Here is an 18,865-nt window from a genome sequence, read left to right on the forward strand (position 1 = left end):
TGGTTCGAGCTTCCACACCGGAAGCACAGCTTTGATCTGTTTTCGTTCTCACAGTTGCCCCAGACGTGTCCATATCCGAGGCATTTGTAACATCTTATAACCTAAATTCTTCTTCGTATTCGGCAGCTTACGAAGCCAACTCGTAACCTGCCTTCCTCTTCTACTTGTCTGGCAGTTGTTTCGTCTACCTTGATTAAAGACAGCCTCTGTCCTCTGGCGTTTGGCTTTAAAAGAGTTACTTCTGGCTCCTGGCTCTTAAGTCCAAAAGTCCTACCGAAAGCCTTTTTGACCTCATCTTCCTCAACAATGGCATCCAGGTCTCGGACCTCTAAAGTCACTTTTTGCTGCTTATTTTGACAGTACCTTGTCCAGCTATCGACTTTTTAATTTGCTGTGAGAATGGAGTAGCATTCTCTACACCTTAGGCCTTAATAAGTATGTCTCCTTTTTTTGTAGTGACAACACTTTAGATTGACACGTCAGTGTTATCGGGGTCGAAATTCGCCTTCATCGTCTTCAGCACCGTTGCAAAGGTCTGTCCTCCAGCCATCTTTACTACTACTGTTGTTGTGGCGTCTACTTTTTTCTTCTGGCTTGTTTTGTCATTCAAGGGAATTTTTTTTTGTTTGCCACTAACTGTTTCCTTTTTCTTTCAAGACATAGTATGCTGGCGTTTCTCAGGGCTGCCCGATGGGCTCCTGTTTCTTTTACTACGTTCTATTTGTTTTAGGGCAGTGTTCAGGGTTTTCTTCTGAACGTGCCATTGAAAATTATCTCGCCTTTGTTCCCTCCACTGCAGGGATTCAAATGACGACTTCTAAGCGTTCACGTCAATTTCTTCATCATAAAAAAAGCCTTTTCTTAGCACCTCTGCCTTTTGAAGGTATTCTAGCGCGGCTTTTAGCCCATTCTTAACAGCGTTCGCTGTGTTGCCGTACTTATCATTAATTAATTGTAGCGTCTCTGTTATATCTTTCGTTGCTGATTTAACTTTATCAGCTAATTGCTGTCGCTTAACTCTAAGCTTAGCACCATCTTCTTTAAAAGAGGCAAGCTCCTCCCTTGTCTGGTTGCTAAATACTGACACGTTGATGTCCTCGGTGTCGTTAGTGCCTATACTCGACAAGCTTCCTCTTCGTCCTTTGTCCGTTAGAAAGGGCCATGGAACATTAAGAAGTCCCTGATGGCCATGAGACGGGTCTTTGTGGCCCCCCCCCCAGAATCCGTGGGGCCTGCGTCAGTCACCCGAGCTTTCACCGGATCGGAACTGACGGCGGATTCCCTCAGAGAGGTTACCGCCTGGGGTACCTGTTTTACATCGACGTTTTTCATTTTAGCATCTTTTTAGTGTCGTACTGACCCGCGGAGGCCAGCACTGCCCTTTATTCTAGAAATAAGTATTTGGAAAGGGTTAAAACCAGGGCAGCAGCCTTTTCTGTCACCAGAGAAGACCGCTACTTGCTCGGGCCGGCCAGGAGTCGCCACTCTCCCTTAGTCCCACCCGCGGAGACTGCCCTGGCGTTGAGTAATAAGTGTGAGAAGGGTGTTCGTGTGTAATGTATGTATTTGTTGGTACACAACGGTCATCCTAGCGAGACGAGCGGCAGGTGTACAATCCCGAGACCGCGCAGACAATTCAACAAAACGGGCTGGCGTAAGGCACTAAGGTGCCACCATATAGCCTCCTCAGTGGTAGTAAGCCTAGATTAGTCGGCCCACCACGTCTTTTTTGTTCATGGGGCGTACAACCATATCAGATGTGGTTACTTAGACTTACCCGGGCCTCATCATCCGGCTTCACCCGTCGCTGGGCCTCCAACGCAAGCCCGGAAAAGGACCCGCCACACGCAATCCACAACAATCCGTAAGTGTCCCTGTGTTTGTTTAGTAAGAGTGTGTGATGCATGTATCTGTAAAGAATGTTGTAACCGCCACTTACTTCTATACATGACGGGTGCTAGTTTTTGTTGGCCCGCATCAAGCAATGGAGTGCCACCCACGGAAGCAGCAAAAAGCGAAGAACAAAAAGCACAAGCAGAGCCGGCCCATGCATCCACACCAATGGAGGCATGGGGCACTAGTCCCTCGTCCACATCGCCGCAGATACACACGCCAACGCCACACACACCCTCCGATCCACGCCCCCGACAACCACCACAGAGAGCCACCCCAGCTGCCCATCGTCACCTCTTATTTTAAGAGGATGCCCCTATCCGCCACCCGGGGAAGCGCCCGGTATGGAGAAACTAGCGAAAACCCCACCCTGGAGTAGTAGTAGTAGTAGTAGCAGTAGTAGTAGTAGTAGTAGTAGTAGTAGTAGTAGTAGTAGTAGTAGTAGTAGTAGTAGTAACAGTAGTAGTAGCAGTAGTAGTAGTAGTAGTAGTAGTAGTAGTAGTAGTAGTAGTAGTAGTAGTAGTAGTAGTAGTAGTAACAGTAGTTGTAGTAGTAGTGTTCAGATTTCACGTATTTGTAACTCCTGGTTTTCACGTATTTTATGTCCCTAATCTCTACCTTCCTAATTCTTTTTTCTGTAGTTACTCTTTTTTTCTGTAAGTATCAAAAGAGGAAAATTCCTCAAGTCTTCTGTGCAGGCACCTGCACAAAATTTGTTTTTAAAAATCAGTTAAGTAGTGTTTCGGCCTCATGGGTACTCATCTCATAAGAAAAGGCTGAGAAAGAAATTCCATTTCGAACTCACGATCTCTTACCTTCGAGTTTCCTTGGCTAGGAGGCTAGCATGCTAACCTTTAAGCCGTTGAAACTCTCCGTGTACCGAGTAGTAGCTTAGAAAAAAAAAAATGTTAAGGAAACAATAAATGTATTCTTTGTCTGTTCCCCATGACAAGACAAATATAAATCTTCAGGATTAAGCACATAAAATTTGCCGTACAAGAATTGCTTGTATTTAGTGTTATTCCTGGAACAAAGACTTTATTTCCTTTTTTTGACCTGTGATTATTTCAGCTTCAATATCGTACTTAAATAATTTTGTAATTCGTAATCTTGTACCATTGCAAAGTCCTTTAGATACGATTAAGTTTCGTACTAACATAACAATACCGTTACTTTTTAAATTCAATTCGTGTAGAGGAGGATCTTCTCTAATACTCTTCGAATATTCTGTAGGGAACTAAAAATAAATACTATCGTCGGATTTATTTACTCCTTTGTAAGTTAATTTATCAATACGATACAAATTTTTCTACCATATTATTCAAAATTTTTTTGTTTAAAAAATGCGTATTCATTGTGAGATTGTTATATAGCTTTACTTATAAAAAGATCATCATTATTATTAAAAATTTTAGAACATGTATCATTTGTTTTCTATGTCTATGTAATTCCAAAAGTTTTAATTTCGCCCTCTCCTATATCTAGTAGCAATAAAAAAAATGTTTTATCAATCAAAAGTATATTACTTTTTAAATAAAAAATATTGAACACAGGCAAAAAATTAGAAAATTTCATGGTTTTTTAAACAATAGTAATTTTGCTTCAATTTTTTACCACTGGGAGAATTTAACGAAATCGCCACCGAAAATTATTATTTTATTTCCAAAAGGTTTATTACTACTAGATAAGTCCTATCAACGATTCTAACGCTTTTTAAAGTATCATAGAAGCTTCATCCCAAATAATTACTTCTACATTATGTAACTTTTGTTTATCTGGCTTAAACTGAAAGAATGCACTTTCTATAGTGCTTAAGTCTAAAGGAAGTCTGAAAGTTCTGTAAGTGGTCCATCCCTTTGGAAGCAGAATAGAAGCAATACCTGTCCAAGCCATTGTAAGAATTTTACTTTTAATTGATATGAAATAAAAAATTAATATTTTGTATAGAAAAGTTTTTCCAAATCCACCAGGACCATCGATAAAAAAGTTTTTTTTTCAAATTTTATTATTTCTTGAAAATTTCGACGTTAATCATGACTGAGTTGTGAAAACAATTCATGAAATTTATGTGTACGTAATATTCTTTTATCACTGTCAGTATCAATATTTTTTTTATCGTTTCTGTTGGTTCTGGTAAACTGAAATCTTTACAAGACATATTTTTATATAAAAAAAATTCCGTTTCAATGTAAAAGAGCTTTATTTTGATCATCCTTACAATCTTCAATGAAAATTTTTTTGTATTTGTTCCAAATAATATTACCAAAAAAATTTTCAGACATAATAAACCATGCGAAAAATTCTCGTAGTTGAAAAGGCAGCACAACGTTACATGCTTCTCCAAAAATTATATCGTTTTGAAAATCGTGTTCCACTGATCCCATAGAAATAGCTGTAATTAGTCAGGGAAAATAAAAAGTGATTGTTAAAAAATCATGTGATTAATCATGATCAATATACATTTATTACATATATAAATTTAAAGTAACATTTTATATAATTTGGGTTTTTTTCCGTACCTTGTTAATCTAATTTGCAATTACAGGGGTAGGTGCGCAGAGAGTGCTGGGGGCATATATAGTTATAAGAGCTTAGAAATATATATTGACTTATACAGGATAGACAGGTCATTTAAAAAAGAGAGCCACTAGAAGAAATAATAAATCTCACCAACAAAAAGTCAAGGGCACATCTCTCTGTCTATATAAACTTTACCACTTTTATTTGAAATTAGCAGCTTGTTCTTCATATTTTCTTAAAAGCAGATCAGTAATCATTCTCCAGCGTAAAAAACTAATTCCCGAATATTTTCGAAAAATGCCATAGTCTCCCAAGTTCTGTAAAATATACTTTAACATATTATTTCCATACTAACAACTGATTTTGTCATTTTTTATGGCTTTAAAAAATATTTATACAAAACTTATTTAGAAAAAATTACACTTACAACTTAATAAAAGGAGGGGTTGGCGCGCGGAGCGCGTAGGAAAGCGAAGCCTCACTAGTATATATATATAGTTATTTGTGTGGGGCCACAAATCCGCCCACAGAACCCCCCCGATGAAGCCCCTACAGCCCCCTCTCCACAAATTAGCTGAAATTTGACCGTTTTCATCCTTAATTTGACATTTTTTAACTTGTTCCTTAGACTTTCCACAGCCCCTACACAATTTTGCCTGTCTCTCCACAGACCTCCCACAGTCCCCTACAGGCCCCCCATACCATTTTTTATACATCATGTCATGTATACTTTTTAAATAATAAAACATTAATATGTGACTTCCAATTTATTACCATAAATATTGCTAATTTATTTATAAAAATCATCAAGTAAAGTTAATGAATTATGTCAAAATCTATTTCCAAACAACATTTTTTATTTTTGTACTTTTTTTGCCTTTCTACTTAAATAAATAAATTATTTTGATCTTTGCATATTGATAAAGCCACATACAATTGACCATGAGAAAATAAAGGTTTTTTTTTAATACAAACCTACATTTTTGAAACTTAAACCTTGGGATTTGTTTATTTTCATGGCAAATGCCACACCGATTAAAAACTGTTTACGATACAAAAGAAACGGTAATGTTAAGAAGTTTTCTGCGTCTAAAGTTATTCTTGGAATTTTCTTTCCAATTTTTTCTCCAGTTATCATTTCTCCTTCTACATTATACCGTAATTATTTTGTGATTCGTAAACGTATTCCATTACAAAGTCCCTCTGAGAAACTTAAATTTTTCAGTAACATCCCAATTGTACCAATTTTTAGATTTAGTTCATGAGGTGGTAATCCTTCACGAATATTGTTCAACATTTCCACATAAAATTTAAATAAATATTATTGTCTGATTTATTAACCTCTTTATAAGTTGTGTTATGTATACTATAGTAAGTTTTAATTTTTCCAGTTAATTTTTTAAGAATTTTATTATTTGAATAAGAGGTGTTCTCGTTATGCGATGTAAGCATAACACTATTCATCAAACAATTGTAGGTATTGGAAAATATTTGAGAACACTCATTATTTGAGATCCAATTTTTAGGAATATTAAAAGTTTTTTTTTCCCCTCTTTCAATGTTTCATAATAATTTTGAAAATCCTTTAACGTTAAAACGAATATTAATTTTTAATTTTAAAATTTGAAATGAGTTCCATAAAAATGAAGATTAAATAGTTTGTTCAAGTATAATTTTTGTATGACCATTTTTTATCACTGGGAGAGTCTGACTAAAAACATCTCCTAAAGTAATTAATTAGCCTAATTAAATCAATTTCTGTTTATTTTTTTTATCTGATTCGAATTTTAAAAACGCACTCTCTATATTATTAAGATCTAAAAGAAGTCTAAAAGTTCTATGACTGGTCTTCCCTTTTGTGAGCAAAATTTATGTTATGCCAGTCAATGCCACTGACAAGATTTTTTTATTTTGAGAAATAAAAAAACCAATTAGCTTTTTATATAATCAAGTTATTTCCAACTCTCCAGGACCTTCTATAAAGGAAATATTAATTTTTTATTCGCAAATAATATGAAACACATTTTTCTGGTCATTATTCAAACTTTTATACATCGAGCTAAACATTTCCTAACTGAAACGTATTTCATTATCTATATCTTCTTTTTAACTCTTCATTTTTTTGGGTGTAGATAAATTAAAGCATCTACATGATTTATTTTCTGATTCCAAAATTTGGTTAATATGTAAAAGAGCTAAATTATCTTTATTATTAGGCAAACCCTTTGTAAAAAATTCTTTGTATTTATTCTATATTTTATCACTTTGAACGTTTTCTGAAATCAAAAACCAAGCAAAAAATTGTCTCAATTGATATAAAAACACAACAGCAACTGCTTCTTTAAAAATATCATCGACTTATTCATCATTGTCAATCAAACCCATTGCAATTGCAGTATCTTTGAAAGTTTCATAAGTTATTCCTTTATATGTTTTAATGTCTTCGAACGATGTCAAACCAGTTACTTTGTTTACTACATGTTTGAAAAAAAATCTTTCATGATTTTTTGGCTATACAATGTTTAATCGACCAATTGCATTTAGGATTAATTTTAAGTTTAAGATTACTATTTTAATTTCCATGTGTTTAAATATCGTTGTTCGACAATTTAACTATATTGTGAAGGTGTAATGAATCTGAGAAGCTTTTAATTTCAATACTTGTATGCTTCAATACTTCAATTTTGCCATTTATTTACAACATTATTGATAACTAAAGAACGAGCTCTCGTGTGGAAATCTTCATCACTATACAAAAAAAAAGAAAAAGTTCTGAATAAACAATTTCTGTCCCCTCTTACGCTAACTTTTATATCGTTCATTTTTTAAAATTTGAAAAAAATTTAGTTTGATTTTGAATTAAATTTTAATAGTACAAACGATTTTTCCAACTTACAGTGTGGAATACTGTTTAAAAAATTATTTCCATATTTGTCATTGAATCTAAAAATGAAAAATTTTTTCTAACTACTTATATCAATTGATAAAATATAAAATGCATAATAGTAACAAAAATAATATAAAGTATATGTTATATAAAATTCAAATAATTTATATGTAATCAAAGTGAATAAAACTTTTCATTGTTTAAAATTGAATCATTAAAAAATAATGTATGCCTTTTTTCTCTAAACATAACGGGAAGTTCTAAAAGAAACTCTAAACGTACTAATATAATACCTTCTGGGTGGTGTGGAAATTTACTGATAAATATAAAACTAATGCTTAACGATATTAATCAAAAACTCTTCTTCCTCACAAAATTCTAAGCACCAACCTCTCCCCTCCATCAGATGAAATTTAAAGAATCTCCTTTTAAGTTAGAACAGTAGGGGGTTGGCACGCGGAGCGCGCAAGGGGGCGAAGCCCCACTAGTATACATGTATACATAAAAGCTGCTATTCTCCCTTAATAATGATATCTTCCTTACTCTTTTTAACAGTAAATATGGATTCTGCATAACTTTCAGCAAAAGAGGCGAAGTCGTTTCGATAATAATGATATTTACGACGTATTTCATGTAAGTCATTGTGGAATAATATCATAATTTTCGCTAAAATTTTAGATACACATTTTTTCTTGAAAAAATAGTTTACTTTATAAAAAAAAAATTAAAAATTAATTAAGTGTGGCAGAATTATTCCTTATACTTACGATCTTTAATTTTCGCATCTGAATCATTTGATCGCTCATTAAAGTTTTTAATACTTTTATCCTCTCCTTCTTCTTCATCAGATGAGCTTGAACTATTCTTCTTTCCACTTAACCAATTAGATGAACGTAGTTGAAAGTCATTATTTTGCCATTTATCATTTTTAAAACCATTATCTGCCATCTTATTATCACAGACCTCATCAAATAATTCTAGGCTTCTTTTATAATCAATGTTCGTGACACTAAAATTTTGTTGAATCAATGCTTCTGACGAATTACTAAAAAAAAATTTGTAAAATGTAGACCAATGTATCGCCTTTGAATATAATTTCAATATTTTATACTACTAACTAAAAAATTTTGTTGATATTATCAAGTTCGTCACCCTGGGAATTAGAGTTGGCATTATCATATGCTGACACTATTTCTTGTTCCACGTAATTGGAGTACAGCTAAAAAAAACGAATAATGTTTTTACAAAAAGCAAATGACTTCTTAAACCAATAAATACTTACTTCTTGGCAATAAGAATCTTGAGGAAATGCTGTATACTGATCCGTACTTCCACTACAAGGCATTGTATAAGATTCTAGCGGTTCACCCTGAATAGAAAAAAAAACCAGATTAAGTTGTAATTGTACATTGTAGATAACCATCAGATGTTATAAGAAAGTAAAACAGCAATCCAGAGAGGGAAAAATTAAAGATAGAGAGAGAGAGAGAGAGGAATCGTAAAAGCTATTCTTCAAGTTTAGGATGAATTATTTTGTAGCTCAATTGTAGACACTATTTCATTGAAAAAGAATATGTAAAATTACAGTAAGGTAACAACACACCTTATTTATTTAATAGTTCTTTAGTAGTGTAAAGCTAGTGATAAGAAATTTAAGTCACTTAAATGATGACATTTTCTTGTTGAGTATAAAAAATGTGACTTTGTGCTACCTCAGTTTTTCAATAAAATATTTTTATTTTAAAAGTACTGAAACAAGTATAATTTTATCAGACTACATTTCTTGCTCACCTTTTCAACGCTTTTGTATAAAATAGTATGAATGCACAGCGAACGGTTGTGTTTAACTTGCTAGAACTCACGTGATTGTTTATGATTCTTTATGAAAATTATTTTAGTTATCGCCCAAGTAATTAAGTTTTATACCGTTATCATAAAAACTTCAGATAAATTTTTGTTTAATCAGATAAAAATTTTAACCTCAAAATGTGTGGAGCACACTACTTAAATTGAGAAAAGTCGAAATTCATAATTTTTTTCTAATGAGATTCTTCTACTGCCTTTTGAGAATATCTGTACAAAATTTTTGGTTGATATATAAAATATAAAAAGTTCTGGAAGTATTTTCGTATAATCGTCTCGCACCGTCACGTGCTTTTTTTACATTTTCGCTTATAACTTTAAAAATCAATGGTTGATCTTGGGACCCCAAAGTGTTAATGAATTTTACGTCTCATAAGCTTTAATTAAATATCTGATTTTCAAGGATTCCATTATTTATATAAAAGTTATCAGCGGATAAAAGTGACCAACTTTAAAAACAAAATTTTTCCTTTCAAAAAACATGTCGAGAACGAGAGTAGCAACAATACTTTACTATCTTTATTTGCTGATACCTTTTATAAGGTAAAGGTACCTATTATGAGCCACTTACTCACTACCTTTTTGGAATCATGGTCATTGTAAAATAATAATACGTTTTCTTTTAATACTTCCGATACCTTTTTGAAGCGCTGGACTTATTAAATGTGTACTAATAGTAATAATTGTGGCCACACGAAGCATCAACAGACTGTTATACGAAAACACTTCTAGACTTTTTTACATTTTATATTTCATCCATAAATTTTTCACACATATTCTCAAGAGTAAGAGAAAGATTTTCATATGAAAAGAATTAGAAATTTTGAAAATTAGTAACAGACTTTTCTTAATTTAAATAGTGCGCTTCGTTTATTTTGAGCTTATCATTTTTTCCTGCTTGAACAAAAATATATCTGAAATTTTTATGATAACTTTAAAAAACTTTGTCACCTGGGCGATATCTACAATAATTTGAATAATGAATAATGAAAAATTACGTGAGTTCTAGCAAGTTGAATACAACCGTTTAATGCCTACGGTTATGACTTCACTAGATATGGCACCTAACGCTTGAGGCATCTTAAAGGAGGTTCCGTATACAGTACACGATTCTTATAAATTTATAAATTAGCTAAACTTATATAATAATACGGAGTTAATGTAATATGGCAAAAGGTTACCTAATGAGATAAAAAAAAATTTACATAAGATTCACTATTTTGCGTTTATTATCTTTTATTTTAGAACCACACTCACAAAAGATACAAATCTATTTAGTTTTTTATCTAATCTTGATTGTTTAAGCTTCCTCTTTTCTCTGAGGAGTTTGACATAAAGTCACCATGGAATTTTTTTTAAATGTTTGATGTGTAGTAATAAGGATGCAATAGTTCCTTAAAACAATACGAGCTTTTTACAATTTTAAGAATACTTGTAGTTAACAATTGCATGTATGCCATTACGCATTAAACATTGTTGCAAATTTTTCATGATGACATTCACTAAATTATCCTAAGAATACAACAAGCGTTGAAAAGCTAAAATTGAGTGAGAAATTAAAAAAATTCCTGTCTTTTGAAATTGTGACAGTAAAATTTTTAATAACAAACAAATGCAAAATGGTAAGATTTATAAAAGGATTCTTTATACTTTATAAATTAACCCTTTCTCTTACAATCCTATTCATTTTTTATTGCATTACAACAACTACCGTAAACATTAAAAATTTCATGGTATGTAGTGGTAGGGTGTCACCTTTAAAGATCAGAACATGTCCGTATAATATACATTTATGTATGCATATATATATACATACATGCACACGTAATCAGTCACATATAGAATACTTTCAGTAAAGTACGTTTTTTAATGGCTTAAAATTTTTATTTTTGCCTATTGATAGCTACTTAAAAAAGTAATTTACATTTTCTACAAGCCATAAATTTTTAATTTAATCCGTCGACTTAAAAAGAAAACTGTTTTTTTTGTTTTTTAAGCAAAGGTTTGTTTAGTTTTAAAGTAAAAAACTCTATATGTTCTTAAGCACTTTAGATTCGTTCAGTCATTGTTATGAAATGAAATAATTTTTTTTTTTAAATAATAAAAAGTCACATAAAATTGGGAGAATCTGTGGGAGGGTCTTACACATTTGTTGCTGAGTAAAAATCACAGAAAAATGTAGAGAGTTTTGTGGGGGGGGGGGCATGGAGAGTGTGGGTGGCGTCAGAAAAACAAGATAATAATAACGTTTTCTGAAAATATTATAAGTTTCTGTGGAGGGTACGGGGGGGGTGTGGGAGCCACTAAATTTGCGAGGGGGCAATGGGGGCGTACAAGGGCGTGGGGGCAGGGCATTTACACATTTTTGTTGGGATGAATTCACAAAGAGATATAGAGAATTTTCTCTTGTTTTGTATAGGGTCTGTGGGGAGACTGTAGGAGATGTAGGGATATATTTTGACAGACCCACTAAAATAACTATATAATATACAAAAAAATGTGTGTAAAATTTTAGCAATTGCTATAATGTTCAGCCACAAAATCCAAAGTTATATAGAAATTTAGGCTATCAAAGCTACTGTATGCATTCAACTATCATTAAACAAAGCTAGACAATTGGATAGTTAGAACAAAATTTTTTATGTGATTCAGGCCTACCAAAGAAGGATTTTTTTTCTTTGTAATTAAATAGTTTCATCAGATACGATTTGTTACTTTTTTATAAAATTCAACCACAAAATCACTCTGTCACGTATGTTTTGAAAAATATTTCAGTTTCCAAGTGTCAAAAGACATTTTTTTTGTCACTTTGATGCCTAAACTGATTAGAATTTTAAAAAAGCACGGAAATTGATACAAAACCAAAAAAAGAATTAAGTGGTTTTATACGGAAGGAACTCTAGATCGACGACAGCTCGTGCGTTTTTTAACTGACTAGATTTCAAATACCTTTTAGTATCTGATATACCGACTTTGACATGTTTTGATCGGACACGTACTGTTCCATTTCAAAACAAAAACAGACTGTAAGAAAGCAAACATTCGTACCATTCGTGTCGAAGTTAGTAAAACACCGTTCAATGCGTAGGCAAGCTGTGCAGTGCCAAGAGTGGGAACGCTGAAGCTTAAAGTTTGGCACGTCAGGGGTTAAACCTTGGGCTAGTGAGAGAAAAACATAGCTTGAACTCTCCAACGTCAAATGTTGACTATCGTGAAGTCGAAGAGTGTATTATACCTGTACGTGAGTTGGCAGTGTATACAAGTTAGCTCATTGTGAAAATACTTGGGCGATTAAAGAGTCATCTTGACCTAAGACCTGCTTACCATCTACTTCGATTTTTCACCACTTAAAATATGTACGTACTCCTTGATGACAAGATACAGCTGAATATGGTAATTACCGATTTCATTATTTTTCCAACTGCATGAAAAAAAACTATTGCAAAAAAAGAATTTTTAAAATTTACAACCACCTTGCAAGTTTGTAAGCATAGTTCGTATAAATAACTGAACAATGGCAACCCTACTGAAGCCGAAGAAGCGATTGTACTGCTAGAATTTGCGCAGGAAGTTTGAAATCACCAAAATAGTGAGACTACATATATCTTCCTGTATTATAAAGTTACATGTGTGGAGTATTTCATGTACCCCCTGCCACTTCTTTAAAGACACCCACCGTCCTCCCACTGCCCTCCACAAATTAAAGGAAAATTGCCCTATTTCTAAGTTATATAAACCCAATAAATGTTTCATCAAGCCACCAACTGCCTCATACCATTCCTCCATTTCCTACCCTCCAACGCCCCTCTACACTGTTTTTCTTGATCCCCCCACTGCCCCACGACTCGATTATTCGACTGTTTTCATGCACTTCCATTGTCGGCATGGAATGGAAAAAAAATGAATAATAAACAAGCCTGTACTGAATATATATGTAGACGAAAGATAGTTCCAGTAACAATATAGGGGCACACTCGGTAATGAGATTGATTAGTAAAAATATTTTCTTATGATGTAAAACACAATGCAAAAAAAAATTCAAAATTTTAGCTATTTATTCAATCGCTTCAGGTCAATGAGCTAACTTAAGTGTCGACATTGCCCATATGTTCATAAGAGTAATACATTTATGGCGTTATTTACATGTACATAACCCGGAGCACAATGAAATTTGTAAATATTTTGGAAGAAAATTAGCAAGAAAAGAGACACTTAAAAATCATTACAATAGAGTTCTAAAAGAGAAAATAAAAAATTTTAATAGCGAGTAAATAATTATCAACAATGACAGCAATGTTTCATACATAATTTTCTTACTTTTTTCAGAATGCAGATTAAACTATTTTGAACGGAAGATTAAATGTCAATGTGCACCCATCAATATATTTAAATATTTATGTGTCTATTGTAAAAATATATCAATCACTCTGCTGGAATTTTTTTCCTTATCAAGTTAAATAATTATATTTTATTAAGGACATTCATTACAGATAGAAGAGAAATGTAGACAGTGCAGTGAGGGAGGAGCGAGCATGCGGTAGACTATGAAAGTATTTGTATACCTATATATAGGCATATGACCCTTTTTTTGTATTCAATTGCAAAAATAACTTGTGGATCTCTGTAAAAATTGAATATAATACCGGTATTATGGTATTGCGTCAGGCCAATAAAAATTGGACGAATTGTACCAACCATTTTTTTAAGAATTCGATTTTTATATGACTCTTCCATAAGGTAACGTGTTAAATTATTTTTTCAACATTCAATATCTAAAAAACCGTGTTTTGAAACGGTCTCAAACACTTTACATGTGACTTATAACATCATTATGAGCATCTTGTTAAAATTCCAGGAAGATTGTACATATAACTTTATGTGTGATGAACGTCCTTAACTTCTGTTATAAACCATTCTTTATTCTTTACTACAGACCAACTGAAGCTGATTTTAATTATAACAACCATACTTAACTTATGTAAAAGGTATTTATTATATCTTTGTTATTACTATTATTCTTTACACAATTCATGTTTTTTCATTAAAAAAAATTTTTTTCATTTACGACCTTTTGCCTCTTAACCTTAAAGCCTACGTAAAGGATTTTAATGCATTTATACGCGGTTAGCGCGCGAAGCGCGCAGTGTGCGGATGCTTGGCAGTGTGTGTGTGTGTGTGTGTGTGTGTGTGTGTATTATCAAATACATAAAAAAGCACATCATGAAAGTAAAGACAAAACTGCTTAAGTGCCTATCTGTATAGTGATCATTATCAATTTTTGTTTGTTTGAAGACATACGAATAGTAATCTTAACACAGTATATAGAGCTATCAAATTTAAGTTTTTATTGTACTTTAAACAAACTGAATTTATTCTTTGTACTTTAATTCTTTTGCATATTACTACATGATATTGTAAATAGTGAAAACGTATTTGTATAATATACTCTTCGACTTCAGTATGGTCAACGTTTGACGCTAGAGAGTTCAAACTATATACTTGTTTCTCGGTAGTGTACGATTTCCCCCCAGACGAGCCAAACTTACATACACTTCGAGCATACACAAAACTTGGCTGATTCGATTATGTATTTTTAAAATATAAATTTATCCATGCCAACTGTACAGGTGTATATTACTTGAAATCAGACTTCATAAGTTATTTGATAATAGTTGCATTTGTTAAAAGGAACCTCTCAAATAACGACTAACATAGATAAATATTCTCACGCATGTCATAAGCGTAACATAAGAAGCGTAAGAAACAATAGAAGTACATTCAAAATTACATGCACATGCAGCTTTCCTATTTCCCAGTTTCGCTAAATCAAAAATTCTTAATTGGCAGGAAAAAGATTCAACTGACTATAGAAAAAAAAATTCTAGGTTTAACTCTAGCAGAGTTATATGCTTTTTCCGCCCTCGGGTGGTTTTGAGAGGCTGGTACTTCCTCGGGCGAAAAAGCAGTTTTCCGGAACTCGTTCGAAAAGTCTCCTTTACGAACCTCGTTACGTCGCTCGCCTTCGGCTCGGGCCGCAAACCTCTCGGTTCGCAAACAGAGACTTTTCAAACTCGTAGGATACCTACCATTTTTTAACATTAAACAATTCATCCATAAATTTTTCAATACTTACGTAGTAAACGAAAAATTTCGATAAAATGCTTGTATTTGTACTCTCATGCAGTAGTGATCTTTGTTTCCATGCTGTTTCAGATAACAGAACATGGCTAATTTGCTATTGTCTTTATAGTATGTTAATCGATGTTTATGTTACTATTCTTTAAGTTTTTTACCTTTACTTGTTACCGTGTTCATAATTGTAAAACTATATCTATGTCATTAAATCACCTAAGTATAAAATGTTTCTTTAGGTATAAGAACTTAAATATCAGCTCGTCGCTAGAGGTATTACACAAAAATTTCGGTACATATGTATCGTCTTGTTAATAGTGCTAGGTAGATTTTTTTTTTTTTTCAATTATAGTGCTTTACGTCCGGCTCCTTTAATAAGGGCACTACTATGGGCACTTAGCACTTGGGAAAGGGACAAGGAAAGGGATGGGAGGCCTCCCATTACTGGGAGGGGGGTAGGGGAAATTAGGCAATTGTTGCTGCGAGAAGGTCGCCTAAACTCTCCTCAAGGAGCATTGCGTGGTGAAAAAGCACATGTGAGACTCACAGAGGTACTTGCCCGAAAAGTCGCACTGGCCGGAGATTGAACCACGGTCTCCCACGAGCCAATCCACGACCTAGATGCCTGATACACCGCGCGCTCTTAGTGCTAAATAGATGAGAATACTGTTAAATCAAGCGCTCTTAACCCCTTTATGTTTTTTTTTTCAAAACAAATAATTTTTTGCGATTAGAATTAAAAAATTCATCTAAAAAAATTTTAATAAACTATTTGTAAATATACAATTAATCTTTCCTAAGTGTAGATCAAACATAAAAATTTTTCTTTACTAGAGGATTACTCTACTATTTTAGTTGCGGTGGGTTCTTGAGGTGCATATAAATGTATACCTTCACGTGATCTTGTATACGTTGTTCGTATGTTTTTATTGTAATATCTGATTGTGATCTCATAATTCTTCGTCTAGTCAGTAAATTTTTCCATTTATTACTTAAGCTTTGACTCTGTTTTTATTGATAACTCGAAGTTAATCCTTATAATTTGAAAAAAGATTATTCTTTTCATTAATAAACATATCAACGAGGATGTTAAGAAATTAGAGTCATATAATGTTAAACGCTTATTAAACTTGATTCAACACTAGCAACAGAATTTTAATAAAATAATATTTTGTAACAACAAAAAGTAAATAAAATAGACTAACGACTTCATACTTTTAATGAACAGAATCTGAAGAAATACTTACTCTAGAACTTAACAACTTTGATAACTAATCAATTACCTAGTCGAGGAGTGCAGGATGGCATAAGGCATCTATGATGTATCGATGTTACAAAGGCTCGATCTTAGAGTATTCTCTTTTAAAAATTTTTGACTGAGATTTGAGAAAAAAAATTAGGAATCGTTGATTTCCATGAGTTATACAATCAATGTAAATGTTATACTTAAAATGCAGACATTATAAAGCAACACACGAGGTGATTTTTGGGCATAACTGTTAATATTGTTTAAGAATCAATATTTCGTCATTATTCTAATGATCTCTTCAGGATTACATATCTATAGAATGCAGAAAAATGAAAACAGTATAAAAATTTTTTTAAGTAATATAGTGTAAAATTAGAAACAATAAGGAAATTTTAATAACTTTTATAATATTGTTTACCATGGCGATGTTGGGACAACAAGCTACTTAGACTGTTCTGCGCTATTAAAAATTAGACATTATGAAAGACTTGTAATAATATCAGAAAGAAATTAGGAGGAAAAAACAACAGTCAATGATTAAAAATAAGTAAAACGGCTTCTCCGTGTGGCATGGAAAGACCAGAACAGGCAAATCACAAAACAATAATAAATGTACACGTCACAACCAGGAAAATATATCAGGGGGAACAGCGATTTCTCAGAACGGGCTAGAATATAAGGATGCAAAAAAAATAGTAATAATGCTCAAATATAAAACAGTATTAAAAAAAGAAGTACATTGTAAAAAATGTAAATATAACGCTGACGAGTCATCCTTAAGTCCAACTTGATGCTTATGCTCACGGAGATGCACAATTAGGAGTCTTTACTTTAACTTACATATCGAGCACCACATTCACATGAGATCATGTAAACGATGCCACTTTTTTGCAATTTGTCAGTCATGTCGTTTTTCAACCTAATGATGTTAAGTCAAGTTACTTGAACTGGAAAAGATAACTGTTTTGTTATGTCTAGACTATATAAATATGGAATGACTCGAAAAAAAGTGTGTCGAGAGTTTGATTCTCTGATAGAATCAGAGCAGAATCTTTTGTTGTACTTTTGATCATTCAAGTTGTGTGGCTCCCAAAGATCCTTCAACTGCCTATTGAGATAGCTTATTCTTGCTTTTAAGTATCTGTTAATAAAGGAAGCTGGGTATGCATTAGTAAGTAGAACTTTTCGATCTGCCATAATGTTTTTTGATCTATAGAAAGAGTCCACTCACTTAAAAGATTTGTCTGTTAGCGAGAAAATAATAGCTATCTTCTAGAACACTAAATTATGAGAAAAGAAATTGAGTACTGTACCAGACACTAGCCTTCACACATCAACATATGACAGAGTTTCACCCCTTTCACTCAAAAAACACTCTATTGCCAAATATTATAACGAGTAAAAAAAAATACTATGACAGAAATACGACTGATACACACAATATATTATAACTCAATACGTAGACGGCTTACTTACGATAAAATTGTTCGTATGTACATTTGCTGATATTTTGTCAATCGAGAGTTGCTTTCAAGGTCAATCACCTGTTGTTTTTTGAAATGGTATAGGTGTTGATTTTTTCTTTACGTTACGTTAATTCAAAATTTCATTGCTATGCTCATATTCAAAACATGTATAACTTCAAAAAAAATGCTGTACTACTCGATATTCTAATGCAATATACATTTTAGGTATGTAGGAACCAATTTAACCATGTGCTTCAATGATTCAGGAAGCAATTTGACCATAAGCCCTAATGACTCAATGAACAGTGGGAGCAAACTAGATTTTTTTTGTAAATTTGGGAACCAATTTGTATACATCCGATTAAATAACCATTACTGAAAATACATTACTATTACACCATCTTTTAGTATATGCCAAGATAATTGTTTCATATCAATGCACCCCAAAAATAAAACAAAAAAATTCTTTTTTTACTGTCACATGGTCATTATTCCTTTTATTTAGTTCAAGAATACTAAAATTCTTTGATTTGATACAAATTTTTATGCCTGAGTCACGTTAGCGATATCTTATGTACGTTTATTCCTCTGTTAATTATATTTCATACGAGGTACAAAAAGCAAGAAGACTAAAAAATAGAGCCAGTAGGACAAATAAACAGATGAGTCTAAATAAAAACTGAAAGAAGATGATGTAATTACATTTAAAGGACTATGAATGAGAATAGCATTATTACCGTAGCATACTATTAGATCAGGGCTCGAGACATATGGGAAAGTATGGTAAATGATCTTGAACGTAACACCAGGGTTATAAGTATTTGTGTATGAAGTAGAAAAATGATAAAGGTTAAA

At 32.7% G+C, this 18,865-nt stretch overlaps 1 protein-coding gene across 3 annotated transcripts in view; it reads right to left on the reverse strand.

Moving 5' to 3' along the window:
• The window catches only part of fmt (phosphatase 6 regulatory subunit 1-like protein fmt), a 400,722-nt gene that overhangs the window by 45,882 nt on the left and 335,975 nt on the right, over positions 1 to 18,865 (reverse strand). For all 3 annotated transcript variants that reach the window (XM_089598239.1, XM_089598237.1, XM_089598238.1), the window contains 3 exons: positions 8,583 to 8,669; positions 8,419 to 8,519; positions 8,068 to 8,345 (listed from right to left, as the gene is read on the reverse strand). In XM_089598239.1, coding sequence (XP_089454365.1) covers positions 8,068 to 8,345; positions 8,419 to 8,519; positions 8,583 to 8,669 — 466 coding nt within the window. The remainder of the gene's footprint in view (positions 1 to 8,067; positions 8,346 to 8,418; positions 8,520 to 8,582; positions 8,670 to 18,865) is intronic.

The sequence above is a fragment of the Copidosoma floridanum genome, unplaced genomic scaffold (genome assembly GCF_036245765.1).
Source record: "Copidosoma floridanum isolate Cflo_tuat_1 unplaced genomic scaffold, Cflo_Japanese_pri ptg000006l, whole genome shotgun sequence".
Taxonomy (NCBI): domain Eukaryota; kingdom Metazoa; phylum Arthropoda; class Insecta; order Hymenoptera; family Encyrtidae; genus Copidosoma; species Copidosoma floridanum.